This window comes from Chiloscyllium plagiosum, chromosome 5 (assembly GCF_004010195.1).
Source record: "Chiloscyllium plagiosum isolate BGI_BamShark_2017 chromosome 5, ASM401019v2, whole genome shotgun sequence".
Lineage (NCBI taxonomy): Eukaryota > Metazoa > Chordata > Chondrichthyes > Orectolobiformes > Hemiscylliidae > Chiloscyllium > Chiloscyllium plagiosum.
In genome coordinates, this window is record NC_057714.1 from 29,694,059 (window position 1) to 29,710,168 (window position 16,110).

Below are 16,110 nucleotides of genomic sequence, written 5' to 3' on the forward strand. Positions count from 1 at the left end.
CAGCCATTTCTCATATCCCATGATTAAATGTCCCTTAGAACAAAGGACAAAGAAAATTACAGCACAGGAAAAGGCCCTTTGGCCCTCCAAGCCTGCACTGATCCAGATCCTCTATATGAACTTGTCGCCTATTTTCTAAGGATCTGTATCCCTCTGCTCCTCATTCATGTTCTGTCTAGATATTTCTTAAATGATGCTGCTGTGCCCACCTCTACCACCTCACTGGCAATGCATTCCAGGTACCCACCACCCTCTGCACAGAATTTGCCGTGCATATCTCCCTCAAACTTTTCCCTTCTCACCTTGAACCTGTCACCCCAGTAATTGAGTCCCCCACCCTGGGAAAAAGTTTCCTGCTATCCATCCGATCTATACACCCCATGATTTTGTCGACCTCAATCAGGTCACCGCCACCCCCCCCCCCCCAACCTCTGTCTTTCTCATGAAAATAATCCTAATCTACTCAACCTCGCTTCGTAGATAGTGCTCTCCATACCAGCTGCTGAACCTCCTTTACACCCTCTTCGGAGCATTCATATCCTGGTATTGGATTTTAACTTCACGCTCTCCATCTGTATTCTAAATTCAACCATTCTGTGATCGCTCCTTCTAAGAGGATCCCTAACTATGAGGTCATTAATTATTCCTGTCTCATTCCACAGGACCAGTTCTGGAATAACTTGCTCCCTCATCAGTTCCATTACATACTGTTCAAGAAAACAATTGTAGATACACTCAACAAACTCCTTCTCAAGGTTTATCCTGACTGAGCTGGCTTGACTAATCATCATGTAGATTAAAATCCCCCATGATAATTGCCATACCATTTTTACTGGCGTTAGTTGTTTCTTTGTTTACTGCCCGCCCCAATGTGATGTTATTATTTGGTGGCCTGTACAGTATGTTCATCAGTGACTTTTTCTTCTTAGAATTTCTAATTTCCACCCAAATAGATTCAACCTTACTCTCCATAGAACCTGTATTATCCCTCAGCATCGCCCTGATGTGGTCCTTGAATATCTGAGTTACATCTTCTCCCTTACCTTCCTGTCTGTCCTTTCTGAATAGTCTGATACTGCTGGATATGTAACTCCCAGTCATGGCCATCCTGTAACCATGTCTCCGTAATGGCTACTAAATCATAATCATTCATGCTAATTTGCGCCATTAACTCATCAATCTTAATGTGAATGCTACAAGCATTCAAGTAAAATGCCCTTATGCTAGTTTTCATACCATCATAATATCCAAATCTCTAAAAATATCTCCTGAGTTAAACTTCCTTTTTACTTTTTTCATTGTCTGCTTTGTACTTAAATCCACCTGCACACATGCTAATCTACTGCTTACCTTTTTATGTACCATCATACTTCCTGTCGTTTTCCACTTCCCTCCACCCCCGACTCACTAATTTAAAGTCCTAGTGACCACCCTATTTATCCTTTTCCATAAGACCATAAGACCATAAGACATAGGAGTGGAAGTAAGGCCATTCGGCCCATCGAGTCCACTCCGCCATTCAATCATGGCTGATGCGCATTTCAGCTCCACTTCCCAGCGTTCTCCCCGTAGCCCTTAATTCCTCTAGACAACAAGAATCTATCAATCCCGGCCTTGAAGACATTTAGCGTCCCGGCTTCCACTGCACTCCGTGGCAATGAATTCCACAGGCCCACCACTCTCTGGCTGAAGAAATGTCTCCGCATTTCTGTTCTGAAATGACCCCCTCTAATTCTAAGGCTGTGTCCACGGGTCCTAGTCTCCTCGTTTAACTGAAACAATTTCCTAGCATCCACCTTTTCCAAGCCATGTATTATTTTGTAAGTCTCTATTAAGTCTCCCCTTAATCTTCTAAACTCCAACGAATACAATCCCAGTATCCTCAGCCGTTCCTCATATGTTAGACCTGTCATTACAGGGATCATCCGTGTGAATCTCCGCTGGACACGTCCCAGTGCCAGTATGTCCTTCCTGAGGTGTGGGGACCAAAACTGGACACAGTACTCCAAATGGGGCCTAACCAGAGCTTTATAAAGTCTTAGTAGTACATCTCTGCTTTTATATTCCAACCCTCTTGAGATAAGAGACAACATTGCATTCGCTTTCTTAATCACGGACTCAACCTGCATGTTTACCTTTAGAGAATCCTCGACTAGCACTCCCAGATCCCTTTGTGCTTTGGCTTGATTAATTTTCTCACCATTTAGAAAGTAGTCAATGCTTTTATTCTTTTTGCCAAAGTGCAAGACCTCCCACTTGCTCACGTTAAATTCCATCAGCCAAATCCTGGACCACTCTCCCAACCTGTCAAGATCCTTCTGCAGCCTCCCCACTTCCTCAGTACTACCTGCCTGTCCACCTAACTTCGTATCATCGGCAAAATTCGCTAGAATGCCCCCGGTTCCCTCATACAAATCATTAATATATAATGCGAACAGCTGTGGCCCCAGCACCGAACCCCGCGGGACACCGCTCGTCACCGCCTGCCATTCTGAAAAAGAACCTTTTATCCCAACGCAAAGTACTTGTTAAGTTCTCCTGCTATTTCCTTATCTCCCATCACTAGGCTTCCTGCATCAGTTTGAAGTGGCCCAATGTCTACTTTTGCCTGTCGTTTGTTTCTTATGTACTGAAAGAAACTTTTACTATTATTTCTAATATTACTGGCTAGCCTACCTTCACATTTGCTTCCAATTTCCACCCCACCCTCACTTTCACCTGGTCTATCTCTGACTCCTCCCTTCACTTCCTTGACATCTCTTTCCATTTCTGGGGATCAAATGGCCACTAATATCCACTATAAACCCACTGACTCCCAAAGCTAACTGGACTCTACTTCCTCGCACCCTGCTTCCTGCAAAGATTCTATTCCATTCTCCCAGTTCCCCTGTCTCCGTTACATATGTTCTGATAAGGCCAACTTCGACAAGGGAGCCTCTGAAATATCCACCTTCTTCCTCAAACAAGGATTCCCTGTTGTTGACAGGACTCTCAACTGGGTCCAAAGCATCTCCCATACTTTCACCCTTGCCGCCTCTCTTCCCTCCCACAACAGCAATAGGGTTCCCCTTATCCTTACCGACCATCCCACCAGCATCTACATCCAGACAATCATCAGCCGCTATTTCTGCCACCTCTAATGATATGCCACCACCAGATGCATATTTCCCTCCTCTTCCTTGTCCATCTTCCACAGGACACCCTGATCCACTGTTCCTTCACTCCCAGCACGCCCCCCCCCCCCCTATCAATTTTAAGACTTTTTAACTTTTCTAGCACTGTCTCTTTCGTAATGGCAACCATACTCAACTCAGCCCCGTGATACCCTTTAATTTTTGGGATATTACTCATGTCTTCCATTGTGAAGACTGACGCAAAGTACTTGTTAAGTTCTCCTGCTATTTCCTTATCTCCCATCACTAGGCTTCCTGCATCAGTTTGAAGTGGCCCAATGTCTACTTTTGCCTGTCGTTTGTTTCTTATGTACTGAAAGAAACTTTTACTATTATTTGTAATATTACTGGCTAGCCTACCTTCATATTTGATGCTCTCATTTCTTATTACACTCTTTGTTGTCCTCTGTTTGCTTTTGTATCCTTCCCAATCTTCTGATTTCCCACTGTTCTTAGCCACTTTATAGGATCTCTCTTTTTCTTTAATACATTTCCTGACTTCCTTTGTCAGCCAAGGTTGTCTAATCCCTCCCCGGTTAATCTTTCTTTTCTTGGGAATGAACCTCTGTACAGTGTCCTCAATATATACCTACAAACTCCTGCCATTTTTGCTCTACTGTCTTCCCGGTTAGCCTCTGCTTCCAGTCTATTTTAGTCAGTTCCTCTCTCATGCCCTCATAATTACCTTTATTCAGCTGTATGTAATGGTTAAACTGTATTTAACCATTACATCCGATTTTGCCTTCTCTCTTTCAAACTCCAGACTGAACTCTACCATATTATGGTCGCTACTTCCTAAGGGTTCCCTTACTTTAAGATCTTTTATAGAGTCTGGTTCATTGCAAAGCACTAGGTCCAGAATAGCCTGCTCTCTTGTGGGCTCCATGACAAGCTGAACACTGGTTCCAGATCGGTTCAGGTGGAGACCATCCGCATCAGTACACATTCCTCCTGTTCCAAAACTGATGCCAATGCCTCATGAAATGGAACCCCTCTTTCCCACACCACTCCCTTAGCCACATGTTCACTTCTCTAATTTTTTTATCCCTGAGCCAATGTTATGTATGGAATAACAACATCCAGGTCAAAGTGTTCAGTGCCCCCAGCATTCCCCATTTTCTATAATCATTTCTCCTATTTCATTTCCTGAAAGACAGACATTTATTTGAACTACTGTCTTTTTTTACATATTTGCACAAGTTCTTGAATTGTTCTTACCACAGTGCAACTTCATTCTCAGAATAATTTTGCCTCTTTTACCAACCACTATCCTATGTCAGTTCAAGGCATTCACCCTAGCACTCCTGTACATGTGGACTAAAGCTCTCAAACTATCATCCTTAAGGTGCTCCTTAAAACCTACATCCTTGCCTTTGGTCACATGATCTAAAACCTACTTCTTTGGCTCAGTGTCAATTGTCTGTTCTGTAAAGCACCTCGGGAAGTTTTATCATGTTAAAGGTGCAATATTACGAAGCCTTTTTTTTGTCCATAATGTCAGATTTTGAAAACTGGGATCTGAAATTAATAAACCTGATTTACTCATTAATTAAGAGTAAACAAAATGTAATTTAACTTCATCACTGCTTACTTCACACTGTGTAAATAGCCATGTTTAAACTGTTTGCACTCACATGAGGTTAGTGGCATTTGACAGTGCTTTGAGCAAAATTTGCAATATGTTTGGTGACAAACTTGAAGTTGATCTCACAGCCTCTGCCTCCTTTACAATAGTGGATTTCAAATAAGTCAGCATTATTCCTTGCATGCCAAATATGACATATATGCCAGTAAGGCTTGGTGACAAAGATCCCAAGTTGAATATGCATAACCAGTGGAGTTTATCCTGAGTAATACAATTATGAGAAGAATGAATTTCACTAAGGGTGATGGAGGTACAGTAGGCTTCTGCTGAGAGTACATCATTTACAGACATAAATTGAATAATATAATTTGACCACTAGTAAATTTAATAATGTTTCTAATTTATTTAGATTAGTTAGCAGACTACTAATGACTCAGAACATTAATTATGGAGCTAGTTTGAGAGATGTTGCACATTTAAAACCTTTCAATGATTCCAAGACAGATGATTTTGTCTATATATCATAGGAAAGCATTTAGATGATAAATCACATGGAAGAACCCTAGTATATATTTAATCATTAACTTACTCCCAGGCCGAACAGCTGCTGAAAATTAGAAAGGGTCACCTTAGACTAAATGACATTATGTGCAATCTATAACACATTAGGATGAAATTATAGTGATTTTTAACTGTCTGAAATTTTATTGCTATACATGGAGTAGCTCCTAAACCTTTGTTGCTAAAATGTCACAAATGATAAATTATGTAGAGATAACATGTTAAAAATTTTACAGCTCTGACTAGAGTCCACATTGATGATTAGTTAATATTTTCACTAAGCTTTCAACACCACTTACAGGTTCCATATGAATAGTTTACTGGTTATAGTGACTAACCAGTGGTGACAAAAGTATGGATTAACCAAAGTACATCTTTTACAAATAAATTGCTTCACAACAGGATTGTTCTTAAAGATTTATTGAAATAGGTAAAATTGTACAGATTAAAAAGAATGAAAACAGTGTCAGAAAAAAATTATTGACTTTGATTTGCATATTTTTCAAGACTCAAGGTGAGATGAGAGAGATTTTAAAAAGACATAAGAGGCAAATTTATTTTACCCAGAGGGTGGTTTGCATGTAGAATGAATTTCTTGAGGAAGTGGTGGATGCAGGTACAATTACAACATTTAAAAGACATTTGGATAGATACATAAATAGGAAAGGATTGGAGGGATGTAGGCCAGGAGCAGGCAGGTGAGAGACTAGTTTGGGATTATGTTCGGCATGAACTGGTCTGTTTCCATGCTGTATGACTCTGAATCGATAAATAAAATTTACAATTGCACACTCCGTTCCCGAAGTTAGTTCATTTGAATTCTCCAAGGTTACTTTCCAGTTTTAAGAATACATTTGGAATTTTTAAATGTTAGCTATGACATAATATTTTCACAAACTAATTATCAATGAGACATTGACGGTTATATTTACATATTCAGAGTCAAAAATTTAGTCTGTATTACTTTGGAATAGATTTCATGATTTAATGCATTTCTTGTAAGAATTGTTATTTCTGTTAACTCTATATTATATTATTCACTACAAACTTGAATATGTATTTTATGATAAAACATAAGGTAAATCAAGGAACTAGTTCTTGCTTTTAGCTTTCATGACACAATTAATCATTTTCTGTGTGCACATGTATACTCTAATATACATAACAATTAAGGTCATTTTTCACAGAGTCAGGATGATTCTTTAAAAGTATTGAGTGGGATGTGGATGCAAAAGTTCTATTCCCATTTCTGACTACCATTTTTTTGCCAGCAGAGGGAAGACAGCAGGGCATGATTCACATGGGCTGGAAACCCAAACACATCAGGATTGTTGTAACCTAGTGCTGAATTCAGATACATGCCGTTTTGGCTGTCCAAAAACTTAATGGTTTTTTTATTTAATCTATTTTTCTAATCAATGTGTTCAGAGATGATGTTACACATTTCTGGAGCAGGTGATACTTGAACTCTGGCCTCCCAGTGCAGGGATGGGGGTACTACCATTGCAGCACAAGAGGGCCTAATAAACTTCATGTCAGAGTCACAAATTGATAAAGTAGTCACGAAGAGCAGATAAGGTCTGGTTAAGTGTCTGAATTATTTTTAATTCAGTATTTTATAAATATAATTAAAGCAGTCTTATGCTATCAGTGAGAGTGAAAACATCCTGCTGAATTAATTTGGTTGAAAGCTGTATGGTCTAACCCAGGAAAATGATCTATCATTCAGCTTCAATAAAGGTGTTCATTGACATTTATCACATTGTCATTTATATTATTTAGTTTGCTTGACCAAGTTTTCAGAGCTGTCATTATGTCAGTTTCTAAATTCACAGTTTGATAATTTAAAGAGGCTATTAAAGGATTTGCTGTCTTTGATGGGGTTTGAATGGATATTTTTTGTGAAATTAACCATTTGATATTTTAAATTCAACATTAAAATGCCCTACCTATCAGCAGTTAAAGCACAGAGTTCTTGGTCTCATCTTTCATCTCAACACACCGCTAACTATCCTGAGGAGGACTCCCTGTAATTGCTTCTCTCCTGTAGGTGCTTGGTTTCTTGTCATTTTCCCTACAACTGTCCTTTCCAGTTGATTGGGACTGACCAAGGAGAGGGTTTCTTCTGGAACAGAAGATTAGCTTATAACTATCAGCCAGTGTGGCTTCCTGCTTTGACCCAACCACTGTCCTTTGAGTTTATTCTTTTTCCTCAAGGAAAATTATTTCACAGAATCTTTTGTAAGTGGTTTCTGTCTTAAGTGCCCACACCCACACTTCAAAGACAAGTAGTTTAAGCCTTTGAAAACCCAGATATGGCCAGCCATTTCCTAAAGATGCAGAACTTTTGACATTACACCTCCGGCACTAACTAATTGGTACTAACTCTAGATAGCTTTTTATTAACTACTTCATAATCAGTGGCCACAGGCGAGAGGGAATAAATCTTGTGTCCTGGCCCTAAAAGCTTACTCTGCAGCAATAAGGACCAGTGTTAGACTAGCCATTTTCACCATGTGCCATCCACTCAAAGAGATGAAGAAACCTTCTACCTGTGCTTCCTGAAACATAGGAATTAAATGAGCAAACTAATCCTCAACTCTGCTCCAATGGTGTTTTTATAAGAGAAAGTGAGGACTGCAGATGTAGGAGATCAGAGTCGAAAAGTGTGGCGCTGGAAAAGCACAGCAGGTCAGGAGCATCCGAGAAGCAGGAGAGTCGACACTCCAGGCATAAGCCCTTTATCTTCCGTCATGTCTTCATGAGACAGAGTAGGTTTCCTACTCCTCAACTCAAACTGTCATAGTTCAAACTTCTTTCCTGGCAGTCTTGCTTCAATTCACTCTCTTCTCTCCTTCATCCTTTCTCTTCTCTATCTCTCCCTCTCTGTCATTTGTCCTCTTTTTCATGAAAGTTTAATTTCCATTTCTCCAACTTTAATCTCTCTATTTTGCTATTCTATCCATTTCATCATCCTCAGTTTCCAACTGTTGGCCAGCCCTTTACATTTTTGGGTTTTCTGGCTTTAGAGTGAATTTCTAAGTGCCTCACTAAATCTTTTACTTATCTGAGGGACAGAATATTTAATTCCTCATCCGTAACTTTTAATCCTGCCAGGAACACACTGGCATTTCTATATTGTAGTAATGCAGACTCAGGAAAGCCTTTTGCAGCGTATTTTCCATTTAAAATGGTTTAAAAATCATAATTTACCTGTTCTAATTCTTTTGTTCCATCTCTGGGAACATACTGCAGGAGAAGCCTCAAATGTGCTGTGACAGACTGCCAGGTGAAGTTCCCCAGTTTGATACAGTTCCTGACAAGCTACCTCAAACTTTTAAGGTTCAGGTGAAGAGTGATGAACTGGCTACACTCCTTTATACATCTACCCGACCTACTGGTTTTAACAAGATTAATTTTAAAAGGACATCTCCCCCCTTCCCCTCTTTTCCCAGACCCAAATGAACTTATCTTTTTTTAAAAGAATCCAATTTACTCAGGTTTTCTTGTACTGACAAAGAGTAATTTTGCTAATTACTCAATGTGAGAAGAATTAGTAATGCCACAGACATCAAAGATTAGCGGTGAGTGCAGAAAATAAAAATAAACAGATATACACACCTATCTCTAAATTTTTCACAAAGTAATGTGAGTTAAATGCTTGCTGCAAGGTTAACTGTTTGAGTAACATGTTTGCTAGCAGCTTGTACATTCTGTAGTGCAGAATTGTGGAGAACTAATGGGAACTTAAGCAAAGATTGATTTGGGGTTATTTATCTGTATTTAGAAAACTAATAGAATGAATAGTAAGGAAGCTTTGATAAGATTTCACAACTTTATTCCCCTCGAGCTGTATGTCAGAATCACAAATTTAACAATCCTTGACTTACTTGTCTCACTGGAAAACAAAACTCTCTCAATACTTTTTTTTATTTTCACTTCTTTTAAATAGGATGCATAAAGTTTGGCGATTAAGTGAAAGTAAATTTTAAAAAGTTGAGCTGCTGTTGCTATCTTTTTTCATTTTTTAAAAAGAGTTCATTATTTTAATGAGTAATACTGAAGTGAAAGATAATAGAAATTGTGGATCATGCAGCTTTAATAGTACTTAATGACAGTACTTAATTCTGTAAGACTGTCATGTACAGCTGTTTATAGTATTGTGGGAAACTGGGTCGTAACAAGTATAAGACTATCTCCATTACCCTAGCAACGTGGATAAAGACAAAACAATCAAAATATCTTGCAGTTCTGGCATAGTGTGGGGGAAAATTATGGGTTTAGTTTATGGACAAAGCTTAATATTAAATTGCTGTGCTACATATTTTTTCTGAAGTGTCAGTGAATCCTACATGGATAGATTCTGCTGTTAAACTTCTAAAGCTTGGAGCTGAGTTTTAAAATGATAGTAACTACATCATTTTTGGCATCTATATAATACAATGCCATGGTCTTATTCTGTTGCTAAGGTGAAGCTGTCCCTTTAAGACCACAAAATCTAACTGTTGCTCAGATAATTCCTGAGTTTAATGAAACAGAAACCAACGCTGAATCTCTGTTATATTTGAGCATATCCCATTATCGCATTATTTCTTTTAAGTTCCTGTATGTATGGATAGGATAGTATAATCGGAACATGTTAAATTTGGATTGTTGCAAATTCAAGCCCACTCAATCTGACAAGCTTTGATAATTCAAAAACAAAATAAGGCCTTGATTTGTTTGAGAGATCCAGGGCTGGTGATTTATATTTATTTATTATTTAATAAATAATTTTTATTATTTATAATGAGAAGCAAATTGTGTAAAACGTGTTACCTTTTGCAGATCTATAATTTGCTTCATAAGGGAATAAATATTGTTCTCAATATTGCATTTTTAAGCAGAAAGATTTTAAAGTTGATGAGGCTCACAAAGCTAATGCAAAATTTGATTGCCCTATTTTACATCCATTATAGCTATTAAAGAGGTTTTTTGCTCTTAAACTACCCACAAGTTGTTTTTACAATCAACTGTTTTATGAATTAGTTTTTAGAGGCCAAAACAGTAAGGTCCAGAGTCACTGGAATGAAATGGCTTTTCAAGTTAAAACAAAAATACTGAAGTACTTGTTCTGAATGGCTGACTGATATCCAAAATGGAACTCAATGCCCCAGCCACATTATGAAAATCATTCTTAATTTTAGTGAAAACTAAGACCATAAGGAGCTCATCCATAAGCAAGAATCATAGGGTGCATTAAAAACACCAGGTGAATAGAATGCAGAGAAGGCCACATTGGAAAGGTTCCTGATGTCATGAGTACTATGTTAATGAAGCATTGCACTGTCCACACTTCAGCACTCACACTGTTAGTATGAGGCCAGTCAGCAGCTCAACAATCGACATTCAAGAGTCCAGTTGTATTCACAGCAGCCCCTTCTCATTCGCTGCTCACAGACGTGTGGATGTTTCATTGGAAAGGACTTTTCATTGCCTTAACAGAAAAAAATGAGGCAAAGTTACGCTACAAGATTGGATATCCCTGTCGTAACTTGCATATTTATACAAAATGGAAGACAGAAATTCAAAGATATTGATACATTTTGGCATTGAGTGAATTCAATTACCCAAAGTTGTCAAATTTGATTTGGAACTTATTTCGATTAAAACAGTCAGTATTCATTTAACATATCCCTTTATTAAACTGACTTGCTGATTTCAAAAGTGAAAGTTAGCTTCAACAATAAAAATGTTATTGAATAATTTTATAGCATGTTATAACTAAGGCTTTTGTGTGAGGGTGCTGGTATATCATAAAGGAGCATTGTACTTTCCTGTTTTCTATCACCTCACAATATCAGTGAAACATTCATGGTTAGAAATGGAGCATTGTCTCTGAAAGATTCCAAATTTGGCTACCTAGTTGGGGTTGGAAGAATTATTTCATTGTTAAGTAATGCACCAAAAATGATTTGAAGATGAGTGGAAAAGTTCTGTTTTTCATATATTTTTGGTAACTTTTACTAGAATTGCTTTTGGCTGTGTATTCAGTAGTTAGGTAATTTTTGTCATTATGTTAATAATATCAGTATATTATATCAAGAACAAAATCTTACGTTAATGCTCAAGAGATCTCCAGTAATATAAGAAGGCAGATTTGAAATTTTCTAATAAAATTGTAATCGTTTAATCTCCTTAAGATCTCTGCCTGAATCTAGTTTTTAGCAATTTTTTACTGAACTTCTCTAAAGTGCTGTGATTTGCCTGTGTGGGAATAGGGATTGAACTCTATACCATCAGAGTTGATCTGAACCACGTGCTAGCTATCCAACTAACTGGGCTCCCAGTAGTTTTTTTTTCAGTGGTCATTGAGAAATATCATAGGAAATGAAATTATTTGCTTTTCCAAATTGAACTTTTTGATGAAAAGTAAACCAAATCAGTTTGTTAATAATTAATGATAATAGTTGATTGTTCAAGAAGTTAATTAATAGCTAATTAATAACCAAGATTTTTAAAATTTCTTCAGTCAGAAAATGTACGCTGGGCCCAATCTGTCCACCTCTTTGAAGCTCAAGAGAAAACCCTTTGTGGAGATGTGTTGCTGACAGCTGCCTTTGTGTCATATGTTGGATCCTTTACTAGAGGATACCGTCAAGAATTGGTTGAAGGCATGTGGCTTCCTTTCTTAAAATCATTGAAGGTATGTTTTCTTTTTTCCCTCCTTGTGTCAATTCTTAACTGCATATCCTTGAATGTTTCATGTAAAAATGGGAAATATGCTCAGACAGCATTGCTGTCACTGATACTATTATTTATCTTAGCAAACAGTTAATACATTTCAGTTACAAAATGCAATAGTAAATGGCAATTGTGCCACACTTACATGAATTCTCTCTGAGTTTCACAGACCATCAATTCAGAGTGAAGCCAATAGCTGAAGTTAACAGTTTGCCTCTCAGTGTACTTTTCATTAAAAATCTAACATTTATTTGTAATTCTGTTTAATTTAATTGAATGACTAAGCTAACATAGAATGTAAATCATAATGATGTGCTGTAAGATGCTTATGTTTTTGCTATTTTTCGAGCAGGGTTTATCATGAATAAGAAAAGAATTATGTTTAGAATTCTCGATATATTCTCTCTGCAGAAATTGTGCAAGACTTTATCATCTCTCAGTCATAGATGAAAATGAAAAGCAAAAGCAAAGTAGAAAGATTTTCTGATTGGTGGAAGTCTCATTTAAACTGATTATCAAATGATAAGTTTTTTGAGAAATTAGCTTGAAGTGGCAGAGATCTTTTTATTTATTTTTGTGTGTTTGTAATGCCTGTATTTCTAGTCACTTTTTGTTCATCCAGACATGCATATTTAATTTGTCATTGCAAAAGCAATCAAAATTTAAGTTGGTCATAGAATGTCCAAAAGGCCTTTCATAAATAAATACAGTAAGTTCTCACCCACTTACAGTTGTGAGTCCTGACAATCTCAGTTTTGAGTGAAACATTAAATGTTTTGGAGTTCACATAGGAATCAGTGTTAAAGCCAGAGGTAAGTTTCTTCAGAGAAAAAAATGTACAAGTTGCAATACTGTACCACACATGTACAATATTGTTTATTTCTAACTGAAGTAACTTGCAAAATAAATTAAATTGCTGAATATAATATAAATACTACATAAATTCAAACTATGTAAGGCTCATCAGCTTTGCTTAAGCACAGAATTAAATAGCTTCTGTGTCTCACAGCACTCCTGAATCTCAGCTATTTCTCACTCTCTGCCTCTCTCACTGTACCTCTGCCTCATGTTTCAACTGATTAAAAGCCCTGTAACACAGACTTATACACTCCTTCTGCCTCTCTCTCTATCTCTCTTTTCTTTTTCCATGCCCTCTTTCATTTCCCATTCTGTGTCTCTTCCTCCACAACATGGCACAGATCAGCTCCTGATGTTAGTCAACTCTAAAGTGTGACTCAATGATGCACAACGAACATGTTACATATATGAAATCTAACCCAGAACTGAAAATTAATTCAAAGTAATAAGCCCTTAAGACAAAATTACGTTGAAATAAAATGACATCAAAGGGAATGTCACAAAACGAGGTCTAATAACAAAGCAAGGCTGTTCCTGGAGAGGGAAGGAACTATTGGATAGCTTGTATTCACTCCTGTTCATGGAGCAGCAGAGTATCATCTAACAGGTTGTCACAGAATTTCGATCAGCTTGACAAACCAATGTTAAGCTCATGATGGGTATTTCCTTTAATGTCATTGTATTAGAGCTGAAAAACGTGAAAATAAAAGAAGGCACACCAACAATATCAGCTTGTGCTGCCATTAACTGTCCACATCCATTTTGCCATGAGTCCATGTTTTTAGGTTCTGTGAATACCTACCAGGCAATGATTGAGGATAACGACATGAAAACAGTTGCAGGTCTGTGGCATCTGCTGTAAGGGGACTTTCAAGTCAACTTTCACCATTGGGAAGGTACTGCCAGTGGCAGCCAAAGTCACTTTCCAGAGTTAGTTTTTTTTTGTGTTCAATTCTGTTCAAGTGGGACTACTTACATATTTCAAATCAGGCGCATTAAATGTCACTGCTGGGTTAGCATTTACATTTTTCTCCCAATGAACAGTATTAGAAGCATTACATGTTTTGTGAAATTTAGGTATGCAAAGTACAAAGTGGTTAATGTCAATGATGTTTTGCTCCTCCCTAGCAGCACTGCCCCTTCCAAGTCCTTCTCAGAAAATGTGTGTAACGACAATAAATCTAATATTATAACAGTAGAGGCAAGCTGGATGTAGAAGGTGATCAAATATTTTTACAACCAATTTATTTACAGTGCAGGCATTAATCTCCTTTTGAAAAGGAGGAGCACTGCTGAAGGGAAATTTAACATAATCTTTTGATCATTTTGGTAAAATGCTATAGATTAATAATTGGACCGTCTTTTTGTTTTTTTTGCCAAGGAGGGGCCATGAGCTATCACCTGCCGACACCTGTTCGAATGAGCGTTCGCAGCTAATCAGTTTAGTGTTGCCACCTCGTTTACCTGATTGTCGTGTCGAACCAAATATCGCCTGTGCTTCCGGCTGCCTCAGTGCTTAGCAGGGTGCCAAGCAGCCGTTTTCTAATAACATATTGTGTAGACAGCCTTCTGTTCTTAAGGAGAATTACAGGACGCTGCTGCCAAATACTATTTTTGCAGTTGTAAACAAGGAAAATCATTCACCAGTGCAGAAGGAGGGTTGCAGGGTCAATGTTGTGATACTGAGGTATTAGTGGCAGACAGGAGAAGAGGTGCCCGTGTTCCATGGGGAGCCAAGAGACTTTCAGGAACCACCGTCGGAAAGGACTGGGATACCACAGAAGTCGATAGCTTGCATCTAGATTGCATGACCTCACAAAGATCCACCACACCTCTAATTCTCAAACATAAATCAGTGATTTTGATACTAAGGATTCATATCTAACATCCAGATGTTCTGTTTAGTCCTCACACCCATTCAATAATCCCAGGCTCATACCAGCTTTTGCTGCTTCCATCTAGTTCCAGCTAGTCAGCTTTGTCAGTTCCATCACTCGAACCCAGTGCTTCATAATCACTGATAATCAGCCCTCTTCTTTGCACTACAAGACAGCAGAAAGAAACAGAGCGGGGAACAACATTGCCTTTCAACAGAGGAATTGGCTCACCACGTTAAGGTGCATCAAACACAACTGAAAGCATTGAGAGTGACTGAATGTTCCCAACTCTCAGGCCACTCTCATCCAGCTACCCGCACCATTCATTCACCCCAGCCTTCCTTTTCTGATGTCCTGCATTCTGATACCCAAGGACTATCACATCACACTCAAGGGAAGGATACAGGGCAACATCACACCACTGTCACTTAATCTGACACTCAGCACCACCAACTCCAGCATAAATTGGCACAGTGTGTATCTTAAGAGCTTCTATAAAGGACGAATCTTCATAAACAATGCTTAAAATGTAGTTATCATTGAACTTGTCCATCTCCCTTCAATTGTCAGGCTCCTCTAGTCCTGCCATACCTATCCTGCAGCCATTATATTAACAAATTGGTCACATAGTAAGCATGTGGTCTCATGAACGTATTTTTTTTAATGTGGGTTTAGTCCAGGCAATTTATGTACAAGTTTCAGGTTTTTGATATTTTAACATACCTCACCTTCCCCTCCTAATTGTGGAATAAAATTATCCCAGAGCAATAGAAGATTCATGCCTGTCTTCATGCATACAATCTCAAGATCTACTTTTGATGTATGGATACTCTCACATAGCATACTGCTATTCAATTAAAACCGAACTAATAAACAGCAAAAATAAACCTTGCAGAAAAAATCCTTGATTAGTATATTGAAAAATGTGAACTTGCTGCACAGTAAAGAGAAAACCTTATGTTGATCTGTGTGTTTGTTTTGGTGATCCTTCAGGTTTCTATACCAATAACAGAAGGTCTAGATCCTATAGCAATGTTGACTGACGATGCTACAATTGCAACCTGGAATAATGAAGGTTTGCCTAGTGACAGGATGTCAACAGAAAATGCCACTATTTTGACCAACTGTGAACGCTGGCCACTCATGATTGATCCACAGCAACAAGGGATCAAGTGGATTAAGAACAAATCTGGAAGTGAGCTGAAAGTTATCCACATAGGACAGAAAAGGTAAATGGCCTGAAGATAACTTAAATGGATGACTTTTGTGAAAAAGAAAATAACATTTTTAATTTAAAATATGTTCATTCTGTTCTTACAAATTCAAATGTGAT

The 16,110-nt window shown here is 38.0% G+C and overlaps 1 protein-coding gene across 1 annotated transcript in view; it reads left to right on the top strand.

The window, feature by feature from the left end:
• The window catches only part of LOC122550241 (dynein axonemal heavy chain 11-like), a 456,308-nt gene that overhangs the window by 309,288 nt on the left and 130,910 nt on the right, over window positions 1-16,110 (top strand). Inside the window, exons 63-64 of the mRNA XM_043690997.1 lie at window positions 11,831-12,004; window positions 15,771-16,006. Coding sequence (XP_043546932.1) covers window positions 11,831-12,004; window positions 15,771-16,006 — 410 coding nt within the window. The remainder of the gene's footprint in view (window positions 1-11,830; window positions 12,005-15,770; window positions 16,007-16,110) is intronic.